Source organism: Ovis canadensis, chromosome 10, assembly GCF_042477335.2.
Source record: "Ovis canadensis isolate MfBH-ARS-UI-01 breed Bighorn chromosome 10, ARS-UI_OviCan_v2, whole genome shotgun sequence".
In the NCBI taxonomy this organism is placed as follows: domain Eukaryota; kingdom Metazoa; phylum Chordata; class Mammalia; order Artiodactyla; family Bovidae; genus Ovis; species Ovis canadensis.
This window is the reverse complement of record NC_091254.1, coordinates 84,519,774-84,545,198: the sequence shown is the minus strand read 5'-3', so window position 1 is coordinate 84,545,198 and position 25,425 is coordinate 84,519,774. Positions and strand designations below refer to the sequence as shown.

Below are 25,425 nucleotides of genomic sequence, written 5' to 3'. Positions count from 1 at the left end.
ACAAAATTCTAGCAATCAGAATCCAACAACACATTAAAAAGGTCATACACCATGACCAAGTGGGCTTTATCCCAGGGATGCAAAGATTCTTCAATATCCGCAAATCAATCAATGTAATTCACCACATTAACAAATTGAAAAATAAAAACCATATGATTATCTCAATAGATGCAGAGAAGGCCTTTGACAAAATTCAACATCCATTGATGATAAAAACTCTCCAGAAAGCAGGAATAGAAGGAACATACCTCAACATAATAAAAGCTATCTATGACAAACCCACAGCAAACATTATCCTCAATGGTGAAAAATGGAAAGCATTTCCCCTAAAGTCAGGAGCAAGACAAGGGTGCCCACTTTCACTGCTACTATTCAACATAGTTCTGGAAGTTTGGGCCACAGCAATTAGAGCAGAAAAAGAAATAAAAGGAATCCAAATTGGAAAAGAAGAAGTAAAACTTTCACTGTTTGCAGATGACATGATCCTCTACATGGAAAACCCTAAAGACTCCACCAGAAAATTACTAGAGCTCATCAATGAATATAGTAAAGTTGCAGGATATAAAATCAACACACAGAAATCCCTTGCATTCCTATACACTAATAATGAGAAAGTAGAAAAAGAAATTAAGGAAACAAATCCATTCACCATTGCAATGAAAAGAATAAAATACTTAGGAATATATCTACCTAAAGAAACTAAAGACCTATATATAGAAAACTATAAAACACTGATGAAAGAAATGAAAGAGGACACTAATAGATGGAGAAATATACCATGTTCATGGATCGGAAGAATCAATATAGTGAAAATGAGTATACTACCCAAAGCAACTTGCAAATTCAATGCAATCCCTATCAAGCTACCAGCCATATTTTTCACAGAACTAGAAAAAATAATTTCAAGATTTGTATGGAAATACAAAAAACCTCGAATAGCCAAAGCAATCTTGAGAAAGAAGAATGGGACTGGAGGAATCAACTTGCCTGACTTCAGGCTCTGCTACAAAGCCACAGTCATCAAGACAGTATGGTACTGGCACAAAGACAGACATATAGATCAATGGAACAAAATAGAAAGCCCAGAGATAAATCCACACACATATGGATACCTTATCTTTGACAAAGGAGGCAAGAATATACAATGGAGTAAAGACAATCTCTTTAACAAATGGTGCTGGGAAAACTGGTCAACCACTTGTAAAAGAATGAAACTAGATCACTTTCTAACACTGCACACAAAAATAAACTCAAAATGGATTAAAGATCTAAATGTAAGACCAGAAACTATAAAACTCCTAGAGGAGAACATAGGCAAAACAATCTCTGACATAAATCACAGCAGGATCCTCTATGATCCACCTCCCAGAATACTGGAAATAAAAGCAAAAATAAACAAATGGGATCTAATTAAAATTAAAAGCTTCTGCACAACAAAGGAAAATATAAGCAAGGTGAAAAGACAGCCTTCGGAATGGGAGAAAATAATAGCAAATGAAGCAACTGACAAACAACTAATCTCAAAAATATACAAGCAACTTATGCAGCTCAATTCCAGAAAAATAAACGACCCAATCAAAAAATAGGCCAAAGAACTAAATAGACATTTCTCCAAAGAAGACATACAGATGGCTAACAAACACATGAAAAGATGCTCAACATCACTCATTATTACAGAAATGCAAATCAAAACCACAATGAGGTACCACTTCACACCAGTCAGAATGGCTGCGATCCAAAAATCTGCAAGCAATAAATGCTGGAGAGGGTGTGGAGAAAAGGGAACCCTCCTACACTGTTGGTGCAAATGCAAACTAGTACAGCCACTATGGAGAACAGTGTGGAGATTCCTTAAAAAATTGCAAATAGAACTACCTTATGACCCAGCAATCCCACTTCTGGGCATACACACCGAGGAAACCAGAATTGAAAGAGACACATGTACCCCAATGTTCATCGCAGCACTGTTTATAATAGCCAGGACATGGAAACAACCTAGATGTCCATCAGCAGATGAATGGATAAGAAAGCTGTGGTATATATACACAATGGAGTATTACTCAGCCGTTAAAAAGAATTCATTTGAATCAGTTCTGATGAGATGGATGAAACTGGAGCCGATTATACAGAGTGAAGTAAGCCAGAAAGAAAAACACCAATACAGTATACTAACACATATATATGGAATTTAGAAAGTTGGCAATGACGACCCTGTATGCAAGACAGCAAAAAAGACACAGATGTGTATAACAGACTTTTGGACTCAGAGGGAGAGGGAGAGGGTGTGATGATTTGGGAGAATGGCATTGTAACATGTATACTATCATGTAAGAATCGAATCGCCAGTCTATGCCCGACGCAGGATACAGCATGCTTGGGGCTGGTGCATGGGGATGACCCAGAGAGATGTTATGGGGAGGGAGGTGGGAGGGGGGTTCATGTTTGGGAATGCATGTAAGAATTAAAGATTTTAAAATTAAAAATAAATAAATAAATAATAAATTGTTAAAAATAAAATAAAATAAAGTTACGGGCCTCACTCACGGAAGCTTGGTAATCCCGTGTCATTTTTTCTCTCTCCTCTTTCCTTTCCTTTTCAGGCTGATCCCTTGGAGCGCAGAGGCTCTCTGAGTTCACTTTCCTGCCCGGGCTTCTAAGACCCTCTTGTGAAGGTGCTCTGCACCTTCTTCCCATCAAGAGGGCGCCTGTGACCTACGTGAACAGAGCAAGTCCCATGCTGGGGCTTTATTGGCTTTCTGCGTCAACCAAGGAATATCAACCTCTTTCTCTCCTCTATTTTCTTATCTGCAACATTCTTTCTTTATCTCTCTCTAAATCTCTCTTGCCAACGCCGTCTCGCCTGAGGGTACCCCTTGGATCCTGCTGGGGTTGGACCCCAGCAATAAATCTCTGGCATTTCTATACACAAACCAGCTTCACTTTTATTAGCATATTAAAATGGCATTTTTACAAAATGCTGCACTCATGGCTAATCTAAAAGAAAAATATACAGATCCACTCTATTCGGTAAGACAAGCAGACAATAGCTTTAAACTTAAGCCAAATTTTTTCAAGGTAATAAATCCTTGGTACATTGTGTTTGGTACACTGTGGATGCTCAATAAATATTACATCCAGTATTTTAGAACACATTTAGTAAAACACCAAGTGAGTCTTTGTCTAAGATGAATGAGGAAAAGGTGACAGAAGAAGGATAAGAGATTTGTTTCCATATGAACAAGCCCTACTGGTAGCCTGTCCCAGTCCCCTGTAGTCTCAATGTCCCAGCCGGACAGAAAGTCAAGATGGCACATGTAGGTAAGACACACTCCTGTTATCATCTTTTGCTTTAAGAGCCTTTACGAACTGACACATTGGCACAAAAACAGATCCAATCTTTCCCAGCCAGAATTCTACATGTCAGGAGATCAAGATATAAGACTTTAGCTTTTGTTGGGAGTATCACAAATAAACCAGGCTTGGGAGGTTACCAGATTTTCAGCTCCATGTGGCACTGCATCAGTATATCTCTAGACCTTAGAAGCTGGGATGTTCCTTGGAGTTAAAAATTAAACACAGCAGAAGACAAGCTAAAAATAACATATCCATGGTTCCCCATCATCCACACACTGCAGATGTTGGTTTGGAAGAAATTATTTCTTCCCCAGAGCAAAAATTTAAAATACTAAACAAATCAGTTGAGAGGCATTAGGGCTTAACTCCTGAGTAAGACTTACAGAAAACAATTGTCTTTCTCCAAAGAAATAGCAACACTTGCCCACCCTGCCAAATAGCCACTCCACCAACATCCTACTACTTCCTCCCTGTAGTCACCGCTTGAGAAAGTACCCTTTTTCTCCAGCAAGGAAAACCAAACTCTCAACACGTGTTCAGGTCACAAAAAGTCAACACTTAGGCCCTCAACATCATTTCCTCCACAGACTTGTCAAAAGACAAAATGCCAAAAGTTTGGAAATATTTCTAGAATTCCATTTTGAGATAAATTTTTCCTTTTAAGCAATCGCCTTACTAACACAGACAAGGCAAACAACTGACAGGCCTCCTTTGATAGTCTCTTCTGTCTATCTGAAGTTGAGGAGCCCATGCACAAGAGGAAGGGAAAGTAGAATCTAAAACACCAAACATAAGACAAAACTAACAAGCATTTTCTGCTCAGCCAACTAGTACCCAATCAGGGCATTTACAGAAAGCTATCCTCATCCCTCAGATGCGTGTGACATTGAACTCCAATACTCCTGTTTTGTTGCATGCACATGTTCACACCCTGCATCAACTGCTTTTTCTTCCAAGAGATCAAAGAAGTTTTAATCTACTATAGAGAAGTAGGGCTTCCCCAAAGGCTCAGTATTAAAAAATGCAGGGGATGCAGCAGGAGCTGCAGGTTCGATCCCTGGGTCAGGAAGATCCCTTGGAAAAGGAAATGGCAACCCATTCCAGTATTCTTGCCCAGAGAATTCCATGGACAGTAGAGCCTGGCAGGCTATAATCCATGGGATTGCAAGAATCAGACATGACTTAACAACTAAACAGCAACAATAGAGAAGTAAGCAAATAATGCTTAGTTAAATATGAGTAAGATGATCAAATCAGAGCAAAATGTTCAGTTCTCAAAAGCACAAAGGCTCACTATTACTTTTCCAGCATGCTTCATCATTCATTCCAAGGGGCATGAAGAGTTTAAAAGAGCCCTTCATACAATGGACAGTAAAACAGACTTTTTATAGAGTTTACTGAGATGAAACGGGAGGCTTGCACAGAGAAGCAAGAACGTCAAACTGGACACATGCACAGTTCCAGCCCAAGTACGGCCAAGGACAGCCCAGTGCTGCAGCCTGCAAACCTGGGGCTCTCCACTAGAAGCCCAGCACCAACACCTGCTTTCCCAGACTGTCCTGAAACTTATGATTGTCTCTGGGAATCACTGTTGCCTGTTACTCAGTGCTTTGATTGAGCCTAACATTGGTTTTCCCCATGGAAAAGAAATGCAAAAAAGCAAAATGGCTGTCTGGGGAGGCCTTACAAATAGCTGTGAAAAGAAGAGAGGCAAAAAGCAAAGGAGAAAAGGAAAGATATAAGCATGTGAATGCAGAGTTCCAAAGAATAGCAAGAAGAGATAAGAAAGCCTTCTTCAGCAATCAATGAAAAGAAATCGAGGAAAACAACAGAATGGGAAAGACTAGAGATCTCTTCAAGAAAATTAGAGACACCAAGGGAACATTTCATGCAAAGATGGGCTCGATAAAGGACAAAAATGGTATGGACCTAACAGAAGCAGAAAATATTAAGAAGGGTGGCAAGAATACACGGAAGAACTGTACAAAAAAGATCTTCATGACCCAGGTAATCATGATGGTGTGATCACTCATCTAGAGCCAGAAATCTTGGAATGTGAAGTCAAGCGGGCCTTAGAAAGCATCACTATGAACAAAGCTAGGGGAGGTGATGGAATTCCAGTGGAGCTGTTTCAAATCCTGAAAGATGACGCTGTGAAAGTGCTGCACTCAATATGCCAGCAAATGTGGAAAACTCAGCAGTGGCCACAGGACTGGAAAAGGTCAGTTTTCGTTCCAATCCCAAAGAAAGGCAATGCAAAAGAATGCTCAAACTACCACACAATTGCACTCATCTCACATGCTAGTAAAATAATGCTCAAAATTCTCCAAGCCAGGCTTCAGCAATATGTGAACCGTGAACTCCCTGATGTTCAAGCTGGTTTTAGAAACAGCAGAGGAACCAGAGATCAAATTGCCAACATCCACTGGATCATCGAAAAAGCAAGAGAGTTCTGGAAAAACATTTATTTCTGCTTTCTTGACTATGTCAAAGCCTTTGACTGTGTGGATCACAATAAACGCTAGAAAATTCTGAAAGAGATGGGAACACCAGACCACCTGACCTGCCTCTTGAGAAACCTGTATGCAGGTCAGGAAGCAACAATTAGAACTGGACATGGAACAACAGACTGGTTCCAAATAGGAAAAGGAGGATTTCAAGGCTGTATATTGTCACCCTGCTTATTTAACTTCTATGCAGAGTACATCATGAGAAACGCTGGACTGGAAGAAACACAAGCTGGAATCAAGATTGCCGGGAGAGATATCAATAACCTCAGATATGCAGATGACACCACCCTTATGGCAGAAAGTGAAGAGGAATTAAAAAGCCTCTTGATGAAAGTGAAAGAGAAGAGTGAAAAAGTTGGCCTAAAGCTCAGCATTCAGAAAACGAAGATCATGGCATCTGGTCCCATCACTTCATGGGAAATAGATGGGGAAACAGTAGAGACAGTGTCAGACTTTATTTTGGGGGGCTCCAGAATCACTGCAGATGGTGACTGCAGCCATGAAATTAAAAGACGCTTACTCCTTGGAAGAAAAGTTATGACCAACCTAGATAGTATATTCAAAAGCAGAGACATTACTTTGCCAACAAAGGTCCGTCTAGTCAAGGCTATGGTTTTTCCTGTGGTCATGTATGGATGTGAGAGTTGGACTGTGAAGAAGGCTGAGCACTGAAGAATTGATGCTTTTGAACTGTGGTGTTGGAGAAGACCCTTGAGAGTCCCTTGGACTGCAAGGAGATCAAATCAATCCATTCTGAAGGAGATCAGCCCTGGGATTTCTTTGGAAGGAATGATGCTGAAGCTGAAGCTCCAGTACTTTGGACACCTCATGCGAAGAGCTGACTCATTGGAAAAGACTCTGATGCTGGGAGAGATTGGGGGCAGGAGGAGAAGGGGACGACCAAGGATGAGATGGCTGGATGGCATCACAGACTCGATGGACGTGAGTCTGGGTGAACTCCGGGAGATGGTGATGGACAGGGAGACCTGGCATGCTGCGATTCATGGGGTCTCAAAGAGTCGGACACGACTGAGTGACTGAACTGAACTGAACTGAACATTGGTGTAATTATAAAAGAAGTAAGAGCAATATCACCCACCAAAGAGCATACCAACAGATGCTACAAATTCAGCAAAAAAAAAAAAAAAAAGCAAATAAAGGTACGTCATTACTGCTTAAGTGTCAGGATTTTTATACTAAAAGATATCATTTAATAACCCAGTTGAGAAAACAGTCTCATTAAGGAGTAATGCCAGTTCATGGCCCATAGCTTCAACTCCTCTATGTATTCTTGATTCTGAACCTCAACTAGTAAGAAATACAACAGCTAAGAAAATATTCACTATCAAACCTGAAACTAACCAAATTAAAATTTTCTGGATAAGTAGGAACAAGGACAAAAATTACCCCCATAAATCCTTCACTTTTGACACCAATCTTTGACCCAATGAAAACTTTTTCCACAAACCAACTGAAAATACTTTTATTCCTTCACAAGTATTCTTCACAACTGTAAAACCATAAAAGATTTCTTTTTTAAGCCCAACTTAATTCCACAATGCTCATCATTCAAAGTTCTCTGAGAGTCTCAGAGTCTCTGAGGCAAACATTTCTTGATGGAATCCTTCATATTAAGCCTCCTAGAAGTATCATCTGTTTGACCCCATGTCTTGTTCAGGGGAACTTCTTACATGTTTGATGCTAGAACTTCCTCAGTGGGTACAATGCCTCCTCCATGTTTCCCCATGAAACATTTCTTGCCCAATTCCATGATCAAAAAAAAAGGAAAATACAGGATATAGAAATAAGCAATCAGGCAAAGAAAGACTGCTTGAGTTAAACATAGGCAGAAAAGAGTGAGTTTGTGGGAAAATGAAGGCAGTTAATCTTTAGAAAAGGGGAACAGGTGACAAGAGAACTAAGGAGGAAAAGCAGTGAATCTGGGGAAATCATAACCACCAGGATCCTAGATACACCTTCACTCCTCTTTTACACAGTGGTCTTCATCCTGACTGCACCTTAGCATCACCTGGGGGAGCAATGCAGTTAAGAGCACTCAAAGGCCTGAGGCCCCGCCTCCAGAATCTGGTTTAGATTCAACTGGTTAGGGATGGATCATGAAGTTCCCTCTCCATGGACAATTCTGGGTACAGGAACTAATTCCATGTAAGTATCTACTATCCTCCTCTCCCACAATGTCATGGCATTTGAGCCTGGAAAAGCTACAGACCTACTTATAAGTACCACAAAGGCTGACTGGATTGGTAGGTGGATTGATTGGTTGGCTAATTGATTGGCTGTGCTTGGTCTTCATTACTGCAAATGAGCTTTCTCTAGTTGGAGCAAGCAAGGGCTACTCTGTAGTTACAGTGCCCAGGCTTCTCATTGTGGTGGCTTCTCTTGTTGCCTAGCATGGGCTCTATGCACGTGGATTTCTTTAGTTGTGGCTTCCAAGCTCTAGAGCACAGGCTCAGTGGTTGTGGTGCAGTGGGGCTTAGTTACCTTGTAGCATGGGGAATCTTTCCAGACCAGGGATATAACCAGTGTCCCCTGCACTGGCAGGCAGATTCCTAACCACTGGAGCACCAGGGATGTCTACCACAAAGGGTTTTAATCAGAATTCAATGTAACATATCATACTTCCAAGAAAAATCCTTATGACCCCAAGTCCTGAGGTTCCAATAATGAAATTACAACCTTTCTGTACATTAGGAAAGATTGAGTGTTCAGAAAACACTACATTTACAAAACGAAAAGATAAATCCAAATGGGTTTGTTAAGTTGCCTCTAAAAGGAGAAGGAATTAGAATGGAACAAGGATATCAAACTTTTTTTTTAAGTAGTTTCTTCTGTTGATTTAACTTTAGAAGCATGAAAACATTATACAGAATTATAATTATAAAACAACTAATTTTTAAAAAAGCAATTCCTAAAATCTCAGAGTAAAATGAAACAAAAGCAACTAAATATATACTCATCCAATTGGTTGGCAGAGCCATATTAAAAAGAACTATTCTTGATGAAAGTGAAAGAGGAGAGTGAAAAAGTTGGCTTAAAGCTCAACATTCAGAAAATGAAGATCATGGCATCTGGTCCCATCACTTCATGGCAAATAGATGGGGAAACAGTGGAAACAGTGTCAGACTTTATTTTGGAGGGCTCCAAAATCACTGCAGATGGTGACTGCAGCCATGAAATTAAAAGAAAGCTAACTCCTTAGAAGGAAAGTTATGACCAACCTAGACAGCACATTCAAAAGCAGTGACATTACTTTACCAACAAAGGCCCATCTAGTCAAGGCTATGATTTTTCCAGTAGTCATGTATGGATATGAGAGGTGGACTATAAAGAAAACTGAGCACTGAAGAATTGATGCTTTTGAACTGGGGTGTTGGAGAAGACTCTTGAGAGTCCCTTGGACTGCAAGGAAATCCAACCAGTCCCTCCTAAAGGAGATCAGTCCTGGGTGTTCACTGGAAGGACTGATGTTGAAGCTGAAACTCCAATACTTTGGCCACCTGATGCAAAGAGCAGACTCATTTGAAAAGACCCTGATGCTGGGAAAGATTGAAGGCAGGAAGAGAAGGGGACGACAGAGGATGAGATGGTTGGGTGGCATCACTGACTCAATGGACATGAGTCTGGGTAAACTCCAGGAGCTGGTGATAGACAGGGAGGCCTGGCATGCTGCAGTTCATGGGATCACAAACAGTTGAACTGAGGGACTGAACTGAACTGAACAATATCGTAACTTGGAATAAAACGTCTTTTCTTTTCAGTCCTTCTTTCCAGGATACTACATTTTAATCAGTTAAAAGGAAAAGAGGAATCCCCCAGAGGTCCAATCCTTTAAGTATCTTCGTATCCTAAAAATAAATACAACCATTGAACTACATCATGTTTCCTAGACATTTTATCCTCTGATCTTAAACCACTGGCCTCTTTCCCTATCAGTTGCATCCATCTCAGTACTGATCTCGGATAAGGCAATGGCAATCCACTCCAGTGTTCTTGCTTGGAGAATCCCAGGGACAGGGAAGCCTGGTGGGCTGCCGTCTATGGGGCTGCACAGAGTCAGACACGACTGAAACGACTTAGCAGCAGCAGCAGCAGTACTGATCTGCATGTATACAGCAATGCACTGTATATAAAAGATTTTACCTCAAAAAGCTTAAAAATTGCAAAAGGCAAATAGGATTTCCAGTAACACTTTATGATTGCTTTCATTAAAGAAGGCTCCCGTGCATCTTTCTCAGCTCTGTTCACTTCTTGATCCCAGTACCTGTGATGAGAAACAAAGCACAGTAAAGAACAGCGCGTCCTCCAAAGGGAAGACAGGGAAGGGCCGGAGTGGGAGATGAGCCTTCACTACAGGGCGCTCTGTGGCTGCCCCATAGATGCTGGCTAACTGCCCACAGGGCTTCTGTGAGCAAAGATGAACAGTGCAGACCCTGAAGTACCAGGCCTGTTTCCCTTCAACAAGCCTTGGGAAATGAGTTCCTGCCAAACTTTGCTGGATTCACAGCACCATGAACAGCTTAAGAGGGCAGACACCTTCCTCCTGTTGCAGAAAAGAAGCTAATTCTGACTACATGTTGGAAACTGTTTCTCTGACTTGCTTTTTGTTGCTTTTGTTTTTACAGTCATACATAATGGCCTGCCTCAGAGGACCCTGCCACTCTGCCTGACTGTAAACTAAAGTGCTTTTGTCCAGCTCTTAGATAATCTAACCTCCCCACCTGTGAATAGAAGAGATTAACACTCCCCTTCCAAAGGCTGGCCATTCCCTTGGAGATGTGTTATAGGACTGAAAATCCTTTCACTTTACTTCCCCACTGCCTCTCCCTCTCTATTCTGCATTTTGGCTTTAGTTCCTCATTGCTTCCTTCTCTCTGACTCTACAAAAGAACCTGGCATCCAGACCTTGACAAGATGGTTACTCTGAGTCACCAGTTTGCCATCTTCTGGGTCAGCCAGCTTTCTGAATAGTCATAGTCCTTGCCTCAATACCTTGTCTCTCAGATTCATTGGTCTGTCATGCGGTGAGCAGAGTGAGCTTGGACTCAGTAACACTCCAGCGATCCCACCTCCCAGGACAGAGCTCAGCCTCCAAGGCCTTGACTGTGGGCTCCCTCCACTTGCACAGATGCACAGGGAACATAGACTCCTCGAAACCTCCAAAGTGGGCTAAGACCAGGATTAGCCTGAGACGGGTGAGTATGCCAGGTCAGGAGAGGAGGCTCAGAAGAACCCAGAGGAAGGCAAAGCCCCCCCACACACACACACACACCTTTAGCCCCACGTGGAAATTCTCACTCTCCCTCCCCTTCTCCCTGCTGCCTGTGCTTACCCTTGCAGCTCTTCTCCAAGGTGCTGGGAGCGATCTTCTGGAAGCACCGAGTACATGTCATCTTCTTCTAATCTCCGTTTATGACCAATTTTAAACAAGGGATTTATCCACCTGTTAAAAATTAAGAGAAAAGAAGAGAGATGGAAATTCAGACTACACATCTTGTTGCACAGATGAAGCCAATTCTGACTCCATGTTGAAAACTGTTTCTTTGACTTGCTTTTATTAGTAAAATCATACACAATGGCCTCCTAAAAGAACCCTTGCTCTTCTGTTTGACTGTAAACTACAGTGCCTTTGTTCAGTTCATGGAGAGATAATTTGTCCCTGCCTACCTGTGAGTAGAAGAGCTTAACACACCCCTTCCAAAGGCTGGCCATTCCCTTGGAGATGTTTTGCAGGACTGAAGACTCTTTTACTTTACTGCCTCTCACTCTCTATTTTGCCTTTTGACTTTAGCTCCTTATTGTTTTTCTCTGTGATCTATAAAAGAATCTGGTATCCAGACCCCAATAAGATGGTTATTTTGAGGCATTAGCCTGACATTGTACAGGAGACAGGGATCAAGACCATCCCCAAGAAAAAAATGCAAAAAAGCAAAATGGCTGTCTGAGGAGGCCTTACAAATAGCTCTGAAAAGAAGAGAAGCAAAAAGCAAAGGAAGAAAAGAAAGATATACCCATTTGAATGCAGAGTTCCAAAAAAATAGCAAGGAGAGATAAGAAAACCTTTCTCAGGGATCAATGCAAAGAAATAGAGGGAAACAATAGAATGGGAAAGACTAGAGATCTCTTCAAGAAAATTAGAGATACCAAGGGAACATTTCATGCAAGATGGACTCAATAAAGGGCAGAAATGGTACGGACCTAACGGAAGCAGAAGATATTGAGAAGAGGTGGCAAGAATACACAGAACTATTCAAAACAGATCTTCATGACCTAGATAATCACGATGGTGTGATCACTCAACTAGAGCCAGACATCCTGGAATGTGAAGTCAAGTGGGCCTTAGGAAGCATCACTACGAACAAAGCTAGTGGAGGTGATGGAATTCCAGTGGAGTTGTTTCAAATCCTGAAAGATGATGCTGTGAAAATGCTGCATTCAACATGCCAGCAAATTTGGAAAACTCAGCAGTGGCCACAGGACTGGAAAAGGTCAGTTTTTATTCCAATCCCAAAGAAAGGCAATGTCAAAGAATGCTCAAAGTATCACACGATTGCACTCATCTCACACGCTAGTAATGCTCAAAATTCTCCAAGCCAGGCTTCAGCAATATGTGAACCATGAACTCCCTGATGTTCAAGCTGGTTTTAGAAAAGGCAGAGGAACCAGAGATCAAATTGCCAACATCCACTGGACCATCAAAAAAGCAAGAGAGTTCCAGAAAAACATCTATTTCTGCTTTATTGACTATGCCAAAGCCTTTGACTGTGTGGATCACAATAAACTGTGGAAAATTCTGAAAGAGATGGGAATACCAGACCACCAGACCTGCCTCTTGAGAAACCTATATGTAGGTCAGGAAGCAACAATTAGAACTGGACATGGAACAACAGACTGGTTTCAAATAGAAAAAGGAGTACGTCGAGGCTGTATGTTGTCACCCTGCTTATTTAACTTCTATGCAGAGTACATCATGAGAAACGCTGGGCTGGAAGAAGCACAAGCTGGAATCAAGATTGCCAGGAGAAATATCAATCACCTCAGATATGCAGATGACACCACCCTTATGGCAGAAAGTGAAGAAGAACTAAAGAGTCTCTTGATGAAAGTGAAAAAGGGGAGTGAAAAAGTTGGCTTAAAGCTCAACATACAGAAAACTAAGATCATGGTATCTGGTCCCATCACTTCATGGCAAATAGATGTGGAAACAGTGGAAACAGTGGCTGACTATTTTGGGGGACTCCAAAATTACTATAGATGGTGATTGCAGCCATGAAATTAAAAGAAAGCTTGCTCCTTAGAAGGAAAGTTATGACCAACCTAGACAGCATATTGAAAAGCAGAGACATTACTCTGTCAACAAAGGTCCGTCTAGTCAGGCTATGGTTTTTCCAGTAGTCATGTATGGATGTGAGAGCTGTACTATAAAGAAAGCTGAGTGCTAAAGAATTGATGCTTTTGAACTGTGGTGTTGGAGAAGACTCTTGAGAGTCCCTTGGACTGCAAGGAAATCCAATCAGTCCCTCCTAAAAGAGATCAGTCCTGGGTGTTCATTGGAAGGACCGATGTTGAAGCTGAAACTCCAATCCTTTGGCCACCTGATGTGAAGGGCTGACTCATTTGAAAAGACTTGATGCTGGGAAAGATTGAGGGTAGGAGGAGAAGGGGACCACAGAGGATGAAATGGTTGGATGACATCACTGACTCAATGGACATGAGTAAATGGGTAAATTTCAGGTGTTGATGATAGACAGGGAGGCTTGGCATTCTGTGGTTCATGGGGTCACAAAGAGTCAGACATAACTGAGCAACTGAACTGAACTGAGCCTGCCATCTTCTCTGTCTGTCAGTTCCCCAATTAAAGTCTCTACCTTGCCTCAGCAGCTCGTCTGTCAGATTCATCAGCCTATTATGAGGCGAGCATAGCAAGCTTGGATTCAGTAACAATCTCTAATTAGAACCCTATATTAATGGGCTTTATTAAAAAGAAAAGTCTACATTTTAAATATATAGAGATATGACTGGGGGGAATATATGGGCATCCCTGGTGGCTCAGTGGTAAAGAATCCACCTGCTAATGCAGAAGACAGGATTTGATCCCTGGGTCAGAAAGATCCCCTGGAGAAGGAAATGGTAACCCCCTCCAGCATCTTCCCTCGGAAATCCCAGGCACACAGGAGCCTGGCAGGCTATCGTGCATGGGATCACAAAACACAACTTAATGACTAAACATCAATACATGCATATATATGCCCCTAGCTCTACACACTGCTACTGCTGCTGCTGTTAAGTCACTTCAGTCGTGTCTGACTCTGTGCGACCCCATAGACGGCAGCCCACCAGGCTCCCCAGTCCCTGGGATTCTCCAGGCAAGAACACTGGAGTGTGTTGCCATTTCCTTCTCCACACTGAAGGGGTCCTAAAAGCAAAGACACACCAGCTGCAAAGAACATTTCGGCACCCAAATATTAGAAGTTTTGTTTCTTTAACCTACACAATTACAAAATATTTTCTCATGATGAGAACTTTCACAATTGAGAAATAAAATACTGCTTCCCATATTAGTAAACAAAAGATATCAGAGTCATCAATGATTGCAGCCGCCTCCCTCTGAATGAGTGAACTGGTGAGTCCCTTGGGAACACAGGAAGGAAACAAACAAACAAAAACAAAAACCCTGCTGTATGTTGTTGCTGTTCAGTCACTCAGTCATGTCTGACTCATTGCGACCCCATGGACTGCAGCACGCCAGGGTTTCCTGCCCTTCATGATCTCCCAGAGTTTGCTCAAACTCATACCCATTGAGCTGATGATGCCATCCAACCATTTCATCCTCTGTTGCCCCTCCTCCTCCTGCCTTCAATCCTTCCCAGCAACAGGGTCAAACTGCAGCAACCCCTAATAGTGACTCCAGAGGGAGCTCAGGATGACAAAACACAGGATACTGGCCCCAGATAACTGAGGTGCATATCAAAGGAATGATTTCCATGAGTGCAGATTCCTGCATCTTCCCATTCAAAGAAAAGCACTATATTCTTTAATCTGAGATATCTGGCTTTCTTTCATTAAGAATATTTTGACATTCAGACTACCTTTGCTTTAGGGAAAAACTCCTATATAACTGGGCTCTACACCCTCACCTCCTCAGAGCACTTTTCTCAGGGTTACTTAAGATGCTTCCTCCTAGACTTGAAGTCTTAAGAATATCTACTGAATAAAACATAATTGTCAATATTTAGGCTCTGCAATTTTTTTTTCAATCGACTCTCTTAGGTACTTTGCTGCTGCTGCTGCTAAGTAGCTTCAGTCATGTCCGACTCTGTGCAACCCCATAGACAGCAGCCCACCAGGCTCCCCCATCCCTGGGATTCTCCAGGCAAGAATGTTGGAGTGGGTTGCCATTTCCTTCTCCAGTGCATGTGAAAGTGAAGTCGCTCAGTCATGTCTGACTCTTAGAAACCCCATGGACCACAGCCTACCAGGCTCCTCCACCCATGGGATTTTCCAGGCAAGAGTACTGGAGTGGATTGCCATTGCCTTCTCCCTTAGGCACTTTAGGTGCTTTCAGATATGCAGTATAGTAATTTTTCAATGTATTAGTAGTATGGGGGAGGTAATTTTAACTTTATTTATTTATGATTGCACTGGCTCTTCATTGCTGTGAATGGGCTTTCTTGAGTTGTGTCGAGCAGGGGCTACTCTCTGGTTGTGGTGCTCAGGCTTCTCATTGTGATACCTTTCTTTATTGGGGAGCATGGGCTCCATGCTGCATGGGCTTAGTTGCCCCTCAGCATGTGAGATATTCCCAGACCAGGGACTGAAACTGTGTTCCCTGTATTGGCAGGTGGACTCTTTATGAATGAACCACCAGGAAAGTCTGCAATACAGTATTATCAACTATAGTTACTAACCTGGACATTAAGTCTTCATGATTTATTTGTAACTGGAATTTTGTGCCTTTTGTTCCCCTTCACCTAGATCCTGGTTTTTAATATATTTTTTCATTAAAGGAAACAGGCTCGTTGAAGCAATGGCTAACTCCAAGGTTGGGATACTGTGTGCAAGCACCTGACAATTAGCTGTTTTGATTATAATGTAATTTCCTAACATCAAGCTATGGAGACATCCATTTCAAAAACATTCACCTCCAATGACCACATGCCAGCTACACGACTAGATAAAGAGCCAGGCCAACTCACCCATGAAGTTTCCTTTTGTAGAAAGCTCAGGTTGACATGAAAACAGACTATCTCACTGCCTGCTTGCTCCTCCCTTCCTATTTTTTTTAATTCCCACTCTCATGTTTTAATTAACCAATAAAGAGTGAACCTGCTGAATACTAGACACCACACTCTCAACCCCAAAGAGGCAGAAACCCAGATCCAAATACTCTCTCCTTAGACTATGCTAAAGCCTTTAATTGTGTGGATCACAACAAACTGTGGAAAATTCTTCAAGAGATTGGGAATACCAGACCAACTTACCTGCCTCCTTAGGAATCTGAATGCAGGTCAAGAACAACAGTAGAACTGGACACAGAACAATGAACTGGTTCCAAATTGGGAAAGGAGTACGTCAAGGCTATATATTGTCACCCTGCTTATTTAACTTATATGCAGATTACATCCTGTGAAATGCTGGGCTAGAAGAAGCACAGCTGAAATTAAGATTACTAGGAGAAATATCAATAACCTCAGATATGCCGATGACACCATCCTTATGGCAAAAAGTCAAGAGTAACTAAAGAGCCTCTTCATAAATGTGAAAGAGGAGAGTGAAAAAGTGGGCTTAAAGCCCAGCATTCAAAAAACAAAGATCATGGCATCCAGTCCCATCACTTCATGGCAAATAGTTGCGGAAACAATGAAAACAGTGACAGAATTTATTTTCTTGGTCTCCAAAATTACTACAGATGGTGACTGCAGCCACGAAAATATAAGATGATTGCTCCTTGGAAGAAAAGCTATGACAAACCTAGATAGCATATTATAAAGTAGAGACATTACTTCACTGACACAGTTTCGTCTAGTCAAAGATATGGTTTTTCCAGTAGTTATGTAAGGATGTGAGAGTTGGACTATAAAGGAAGCTGCTGCTGCTGCTGCTAAATCACTTCAGTCATGTCCGACTCTGTGCGACCCCAGAGATGACAGTCTACCAGGCTCCTCTGTCCCTGAGATTCTCCAGGCAAGAACTCGAGTGGGTTGCCATTTCCTTCTCCAATGCATCAGAGTGAAAAGTGAAAGTGAAGTCACTCAGTCATGTCCAACTCTTCGCAATCCCATGGACTGTAGCCCACCAGGCTCCTCTGTCCATGGGATTTTCCAGGCAAGAGTACTGGAGTGGGGTGCCATTGCCTTCTCCGAAAGAAAGCTGAATGCCGAAGAATTGATGTTTTTGAACTGTGGTGTTGGAGAAGACTCTTGAGAGTCCCTCGGACTGCAAGGAGATCCAACCAGTCCATCCTAAGGGAAATCAGTCCTAAATATTCATTGGAAGGACTGATGCTGAAGCTGAAACTCCAATACTTTGGCCACCTGCACAAAGAACTGACTCATTGGAAAAGACTCTGATGCTAGGAACGATTGAAGGCAGAAGGAGAAGGGGACGACAGAGAATGAAATGGTTGGATGGCATTACCTACTCGATGGACATGAATTTGAGTGAGCTCTGGGATCTGGTGATGGACAGGGAAGCCTGGCGTGCTGCAGTCCATGGGGTCACAAACAGTTGGACACAACTGAGTGAACTGAAGTGAATTCTCTCTCTTTCATCCAGGACATCACTGTGTCACCCACCATGTACCTTGTGCCCTCCAGGACATGTGAGTAATAAACCTTGCCTTTTCAAAGTTCCCTAATGATTGTTGCTGAGACTCGTCTCACAATCCTAAGAACTACAAGTACAGGTCAGGTCACAACACTGGCTCCAAAAAGGGAACATCTGTGGGTGCTGCTATAACTAGCATGAACCCAGGTGAGCAAAGCCCCAGGCATTTCCAGCAGCAGAACCACTATCAGGAGGTGAAAAACAACAGCCAGAGAAAGTACAAGCCAGGCCTGGAACACCTTGCAGTATAAAATAAGGAAGTGCTCAAGGAATTGAGAGATGAAATTATTTTAAGAAATAAAATATTTCCTGCAATATCAGTAAACAAGGATGTCACAAACATCAGCAGGAACTGGTTAGCTCTGAGGAAATTCAGGAAGGAAACGAATACCTGCCTTCTAGCAGCCAAAGACTGCAGCCACTCTCTGCAGCCATTCCCTGTGATGAGCCCTAAGGAAATTCAACATATGAAAACACAGGATACTAGTTCCAGATAACAGAGATACATATCAAAGGAATAACTTCAGTGAGCCCAGACTCTTGTCTTCCCATACATAGAAAAGCGCTAAATTCCTTAGCTTGGGATATTGGATTTACTTTAAGTTACAGTAATCTTTTGATGTTTCTGACTACTTGCCCTTTGTTGCAAAACTCCTATCTATCCTAGCTCCTCCTCTTGCCTCCCTGGAGCCATTTCTCTAAGGCTGTCTCCCAGACTGCAGTCCTCATTCTGCCTCAAATAAACTGTAATTCCCAACTTTCATGTTGTGCAAATTTTTTTCAAAAGAATCATGAGGATGTGTAGAAAGGACAGAGAAGTCAGCTTGAAGGGCTCTCACTAGACAAACCTGGGATACTTCAAGCACAGAAATAAATAAATGGGGCTTCCTTGGTGGTAAAGAATCTGCCTGCCAATACAGGCAAGACAGCTTTGATCCCTGGTCCAGGAGGATCCCACATGTCACAGGATAACCACTGAGCCAGCACTCTAGAGCCCTTAAGCTGCAACTGCTGAGCCCAAGAACTGCAACTACTGAAGCCCACTCACTCTAGGGCCCATGCTCGAAAACAAGAGAGACCACTGCTCACAAACCACAACTAGAAAGTAGCCCCTGTTCTTCACAAGGAAAGCCCATGCACATCAATAAAGACCCAGCACAGCCAGAAATAATAAATAAATAAAAGAAACAATCTTGCCTTTAGGAAAAAAAAAAAAATATATATATATATATATATGGCAATGAATCATAACCCATTAAATAATGAATGAATCCACAAATCCTTACTGTGACATAAACAAGAGAGAAGGGAAAACTTTTCCATTCTAGAATGCAAACAAACATAGATGGAACAATGGAGTTAGAAAATTATCCATGGAACTTAAAACTAATGGGTAAACATTTGATGTAGAGTATGATATTTACATAATCTCAAATTATCTCTCTGCAAACTATTTATTAATTTTAACAGGAGAAAACAGTAACTATATGGAACATCACCCCACAAAACCCTATTCTAATCCAGTATGCCCTATGTAAGTGATAATAATTAATATGCAGAGATAGCCCAAAGACTAAGATCAATTTACTGATTTTTGCCAGGGTTAGGAAATTTTCAAGGCAAGACAATAATAACCGGTAAAAGTGGAGATCTGATTTCTTATACCTATTGCTTTATTCCTAGCACAATATAGTTATAGTGCAGAGAAGATACTCAAGAATTATATGTTGAATAAATGAATGTCTATGAATTATTAAATAAGCAATAAAAGACTGAGCTTCAGATTGTGCAAACCCTGCGTGACATGCCTAAAGGACCCTGGTCCAAGAGTCAGAAGACTGGATTCTACTCCCAACAGTGGTAATGAGGACCCAGGGCCTTGAAGGTCCACCTCCCCACTGCTCCCCTACTCCATTCCAGTTCAGTACGTTCATGACCCTTAATATTTCTAGGTCTCAATTTCCTTCCAAAACAAAAGTATAAATCTATGAGTTTTATTACCAAACTGGCTTAAAAGATGTTGGGTCATTTATCCTACAGTTATTCCCTACAGAAATCACTCAGGAAATTAGCACTGGTACTTACCCAGACAATGACATCCTGCCTGAGAGGTCCTCTGTAAAATTCTGCTTGAGCAGGAAAGATGCTCAACATCACTAACCATTAAGGAAATGAGACACCACCTCCCATTTTAGAAGAGCTAATATGGGGAGCGGGGAGAAGAAAAGAGAAGATTTGTCAAGGATGTGAAGAAACTGGCCCTTACACACTGATGGTGAGGGAGGGGGTGTAAAATGGACACAGGACAAATACTGTATGATTCTACTTACATAAAGGTACGCAGAGCAGTCAAATTTAGAGAGAAACAGAGTGGCCCTGTGATTCCCAGGGGCTGGAAAGGAACTGGGGAGTTAGTGTTTAATGATACACTAATGCAGGATGAAAAGGGTTCTGAAAATAGGTTGTATAATAATGTGAATGTACATAACAACCCTGAATCAAATGCTTAAAAGTGGTTAAGATGGTAAATTTATGGTTTGTGCATTTTACCACTATTTTTTAAAACTTAAAGAGAAAAAAATTTGTACTTGGTGTACCTCAGGCAGAAATCTTCCTGCGTTAAGAGTCTAGGTCTTACCACTCTCTGGCTGTATGACCTTGAACTAGTCAAGTAACCTCTCAGTATTGGTCTTTGGAAAATGGAGAGAACACCTGGAGATAATAACACCCACCTGAGCTGCTGAGTTATTAACTGGATCAATGTTGCTCTGAACAGGACAAAGTCAGACAAAGAGCAGCTGTCACCATGACACCACTTTTGAGTAATCCCATGCAGAAAAGAGATGAATTTGCTCAATTAGGCAAATTTCTTTCCCCATGGCTCTTGATTTATGGACTTTCACAAATGCCTTTGCTGCCAAATCTCAAAATGCCAGACAGAGCCCTCTGGATACCATTAAGGGATGAAGATTTTCACCTCCCTTAGATGACTGACAGGAACCTAAATCACATGTCACCACCAAAATAAGGATTTGGACCTGTAGACCTGGGTCAATTGACTCCTTAATTCCAATTTATCCCTGAGGGCATATACTCAACAATTCAACCACTGCCATGAGCTATCCCTCAACCCAGTTCCACCCCAAGAATTGTCCTCTCCACCATGATCCTTTCTCCTTCCCTCTCCTCCTACAACTCTTCATCCAGTAGCAGTATTTCCCACTAACTGTCCCACCAGAGACCACACTCCTTCAGGGCAATGACTGCTTACATACTACATGGAATCTCCATGACCAAGCACAGTACCTGGCACAGATGTCACTGGAACCCATCCAGGATGATATCAGAACACCCACATTGCTAGTGAGCTATGGGTCACCACCCTGGCTTTCTCAGAGTGGCCCAAGCCAAATCCAATTAGTCATGAGTGTCAATGCTCAAGCTAGAATCATTCTCTCCTTTCCTCTGAGACTTTCCTTGGTTCCTAAAACTTGCTCAAAATCCATTTTCCCTTCCGCGTGCATCCGCTCTCTGTTCTTTCCACTTCAAAATAATTGAAGCAGCAGTGCAGGCTGCATGCCCCACCCTCCCCAAGGCTCTCCAGTTTTCTCCATACCCTCTGCCCTGGGGTCCACCAGACTGTGGGCATTGCAGAGCCTTCCTGCCTCAGAACTTCTAGGCCTTCTCTGCTTCATGCCTGGCTTTTTGTCTCCCTTCTTTCCTTGATAGGAGAGAAGACTTTTACTAATCAAAGACTTTTACTTCTTCACAGCATCCCTTGTCTTATCAACACACGTGTTCCCAACACTTTTTCCCACACTACAGCTAACACCAAGAATTCACTATTACACACAGATAACTGTTTTAAATCCTCTTCTTTAAGAGGAAAACAAAGACACACACATTTGATACATTTGCAAAAATTCAGTAACAGTGAGAGTAAAAAATGAGGAGTCACAAGTAAAATACTGTTCTTGTTGACCAACTCCCAACGTTGTGATGGGATTAAAGTACTGCTCATTGAAACCAGTAAGCAATGAGCAGGTGATGCCCTATCTGCATGTACAGGTGCATGGCCACCACTAGGTAGAGGACTCAATCATTACCAAAGTCCTTCTGAGTGCCTAGTACTGATTCACCTCAGAATATCTAGTCTTTAGTATCTGTTCCAATCAACCACTTTCTTCTAAACTATTAAACTTCTTCCCCATGAGGAATGACAGAGCTCTTGCTTCCAAGTTCCAGGTATCCTTCCTGAAAGTAGGGAGTATATCTACCTACCCAAGCAAGCCTTTGATGCCACTCACTGGGATTTGAGAAACCAAAGCATAGGAAAGAAACTACTTTACTTGGATCAAATAATCATTCCAGAACCTGAATTAAATGCACATGAAAATGTAATTCATATTTTCATAATTAAAGGACACAACTCAAGACCAAAGAACTGATAGAATCTTGTGAGTTATCTTGGTGCTTTAACAGAGTGCTCAAAGTTTATATCAGTCCCTGAGAAATAAACATCGGTGCATTTAGGTGAATTTAGGAGATATGTCATCTTATGCAGCTTGCAAAGCCAAGCCTCCTGCCTCAGTACAATCAGGACCAATGTGAGTGCCTGCATATCTGCAGTAGCCCCAACCTGCTTTTCCCATCACATATCTCTCTGTCCCAACAGGAACCTTTTCTCACAGCCAGGTTGGTTTCCATCTTGTTCCTGAAGACTCACTGACATGCCTACCTTTATCCTCCCACCCTGCATCCACCCCAGTCCTTCATAGGCCTTTATCTGTAACTGAGCAGGACCCTATGGGGTCTTCCCAAGACAGATCCCTTCCCCATATCCTCTGTTTTAACTCCTCTCTGAAGCACCTAGATGACAGTATTTGAATCATATTTCCTGAGTTGTTTTACAGATGTGAAAACCGCCACCAAGGAAGATGTTAACTAGTTGATGACCATGAGTATATATATAGCTCCCAGGTCCCCTGAAGCCTAAGGATTGATAATGTTAACTTCTGTGACACTGTCCTTTTACCTCACCATTAACCAATCAAGAGAATTGTACATGAGCTGATCACATACCCTGTGACCCCTCTCCCTTACCTAGCCTTTAAAAATACTTTCCTGAAATCCTTCAGGGATTTTGGAGTTTCGGATGCATGAGCCACCCATCTCCTTGCATGGCCCTACAATAAACCTTGCTCTGCTCCAAACTCTGACATTTCCTTATTGTTTGGCCTCACTGTACATCAGGCATATGAACTTGCTTTCAGTTACAATTTTGGCAAGGCAGCCAAGAGTCTCTGCCCATAGTAGGTCAACTCCAGCCTCAGAAAGCCCCTTCTCTGAGTCCCCAGAGGCTGCTGGAGCTCATTTGCTCCAGGGAACTAGGAGGCACTGTCCTTGAGAGGTACCAACTGCCTCATGGCACAAGATTGTTTGGAGCAAAGAAATGTCCAGAGCTGCAGTCCACATTCAGTGTTGCTTGGAAGGTAAGTCATCCCAGCTTATGCAAGCTGGGAACTCTTTCTACTCCATTTGGGCTGCTCCCCTTATAGGAAGTGAGCCACTCTGGGCCTGTTCTCTTTAGACAGCTGGGCCAATCTGTTTAGAGGCCTCTATCTGGGAGTGGATGTAAAATTTTTACACCTTCTCTGAATTTCTGTCTGTGCAACCATATTTTATATGCTCTGTATCATTTTGGGGTGAATCACTCTGTGTCCATTCTCTTTTGGGAGCCAGGTCACTCTGTGGCCTCCATCTGGAAATGGAGGTGGAATTTGGGGGCTATACCTGGGCTGATTCTTTGTATGTGGGACCATATGTTTGTTGTTGTTTGTATGTGTGTCAGTATTGCACTGGCCAACTGAGATGTCTTTGGTGAGTAATGTAGCTCATGTGTGATGATGCATGAGTTGGGCTTAGCCTGTGGTGCAGCACTGGTTAGCATTTTCCCTTTTGGACTAGCCTTGGTCATTCATTCAGGTTTGTTTCTGATGGGACGTTGGTTGAGTTTCTCCCCCATTTTGACTAAAGGGACATGGTTTTGGAATCTCCCTTTTGGGGGCTAGGGAACTGTGATCCTCAAAGAACATTTTGAAATGCTGTTTGCTTGATATTTGATGACACCAGCCATGAATAATGGATGATCAGAGCTCTGTTCCATCTTAGAGTCCCGCTAGGGTATATGTTGCAAAACTGGGAGATCTTCCGCTATGTTCATGTAAATGAAAGAAAATTCTATTTTTATTGTAACTCTGTGTATGCTCAGTACTCTCTAAGATCTGGAGAACAATGATCCCTAATGGCTCTGCTATTATATCAAAATGGGCCTTTTGCAATTTGGCTTATATTGGAGGATATGTGTGTGGGTATCTGTGTTGTCTTCCTGCCTGAGTCCAAATCCTGTTCCCTCTTTGTGGTTTTGCTTAAAGTGAGCCATGTGAATGTGAGCAAATGATATACATTATGGTCTATTACTATTATCTGTTTTTTAAAACTTAAGTGGATACTTGAGAACTGGAGAAAAAAAATTTACTGAAAATAGCCAAGATGATTGAGTTTTATATAATGAGTTAGAAGAGAAATTTACATTTCTCTTTTTATGCCTTTTAGATATAAATGATCTTTACAGATATTTGGTAATGTAAAATTTTAGAGTTGTGCTAAATCAAGTTAAATGATGGAAGTTTATGCAGTTGTTTCAACATGGGATAATTTTAAAACAACATAACATAGATACAGAAAATGATGAAAGGTTTGTAGAAAGGCAACACTGAAAAAAGAACTTTGTGCATGGTACAGATGGGCTAAGTTTATACTGAATTTAATTAAGTAAATAACTTTTATTATTAAAAGCAAACTTGTACAAGACTAGATTTGGTTTTCTCTTTCTGTTAGAAGGACAAAGTTCTCCTGGAATGCTGACTTTGATAACAGATTGTGTGAGCTTCTGTGCCTTTAAGTGATCCATATTTGCGTTTGAGATGTCTTCTCACTTTGGTTAAGGAATAAGTAATGTTTCACAGTGATCTATGACCTTATTTGACCAAGTGTTTTGAAATTTTTTCACAAACTTTCCAAATATACAATTTTCATTAAAGTTGTTTTTACTTCCAGACAGCTTCAAAATGCTTTAGAGAGCCCCTGATGCATCTAAAAGAAATACTTAACTAGTATTATTTGGTACGTAAAATTACTGGAGAGCATTACCACATAAGTGATAAAGCTACTTAGAGTATACTTTATGAATGAATATTATTAACACAGACATGGTAAAAGTTAGATAAAGTTTCTGAAATTTGGATATGTACTGGTATAATTGTATCAGTCATAATTCTAGTTGTTATCTTAAAATACTGTATGTCCCAACAACTTGGTTAAACTTCCTTGTCAAAAAACACTGTAATCAGATCTCTAACTTAGCTTTTTTAAGTCCTTAATCATCTGCAGACAGTTTAAGCTGAAGCTTTCCAAATTGCTCCATCTTTAAAAAGAGTCACAGGAAGGACTTCTGACAAGAACAGGTTTCTGATAACTTTCATATCATGCTGCTGAACCAGGTAAGATATTTTAAATTTAACAGAATTTCTCATTTCATGAAAATGCTAGTAAAAATGATTAATTCTATAAGATTGAGTAAACTAATGAATGGGCTTCCCAAGTGGTACAGTGGTAAAGAACTCGCTGGAGATGTGGGTTCAATCCCTGGGTCAGG

At 41.6% G+C, this 25,425-nt stretch overlaps 1 protein-coding gene across 4 annotated transcripts in view; it reads right to left on the bottom strand.

Moving 5' to 3' along the window:
* Window positions 1-25,425, bottom strand: part of LOC138446666 (ATP-binding cassette sub-family C member 4-like) — a 307,920-nt gene that overhangs the window by 249,954 nt on the left and 32,541 nt on the right. For all 4 annotated transcript variants that reach the window (XM_069601887.1, XM_069601886.1, XM_069601889.1 and 1 more), the window contains 2 exons: window positions 11,215-11,325; window positions 10,026-10,146 (listed from right to left, as the gene is read on the bottom strand). In XM_069601887.1, coding sequence (XP_069457988.1) covers window positions 10,026-10,146; window positions 11,215-11,325 — 232 coding nt within the window. The remainder of the gene's footprint in view (window positions 1-10,025; window positions 10,147-11,214; window positions 11,326-25,425) is intronic.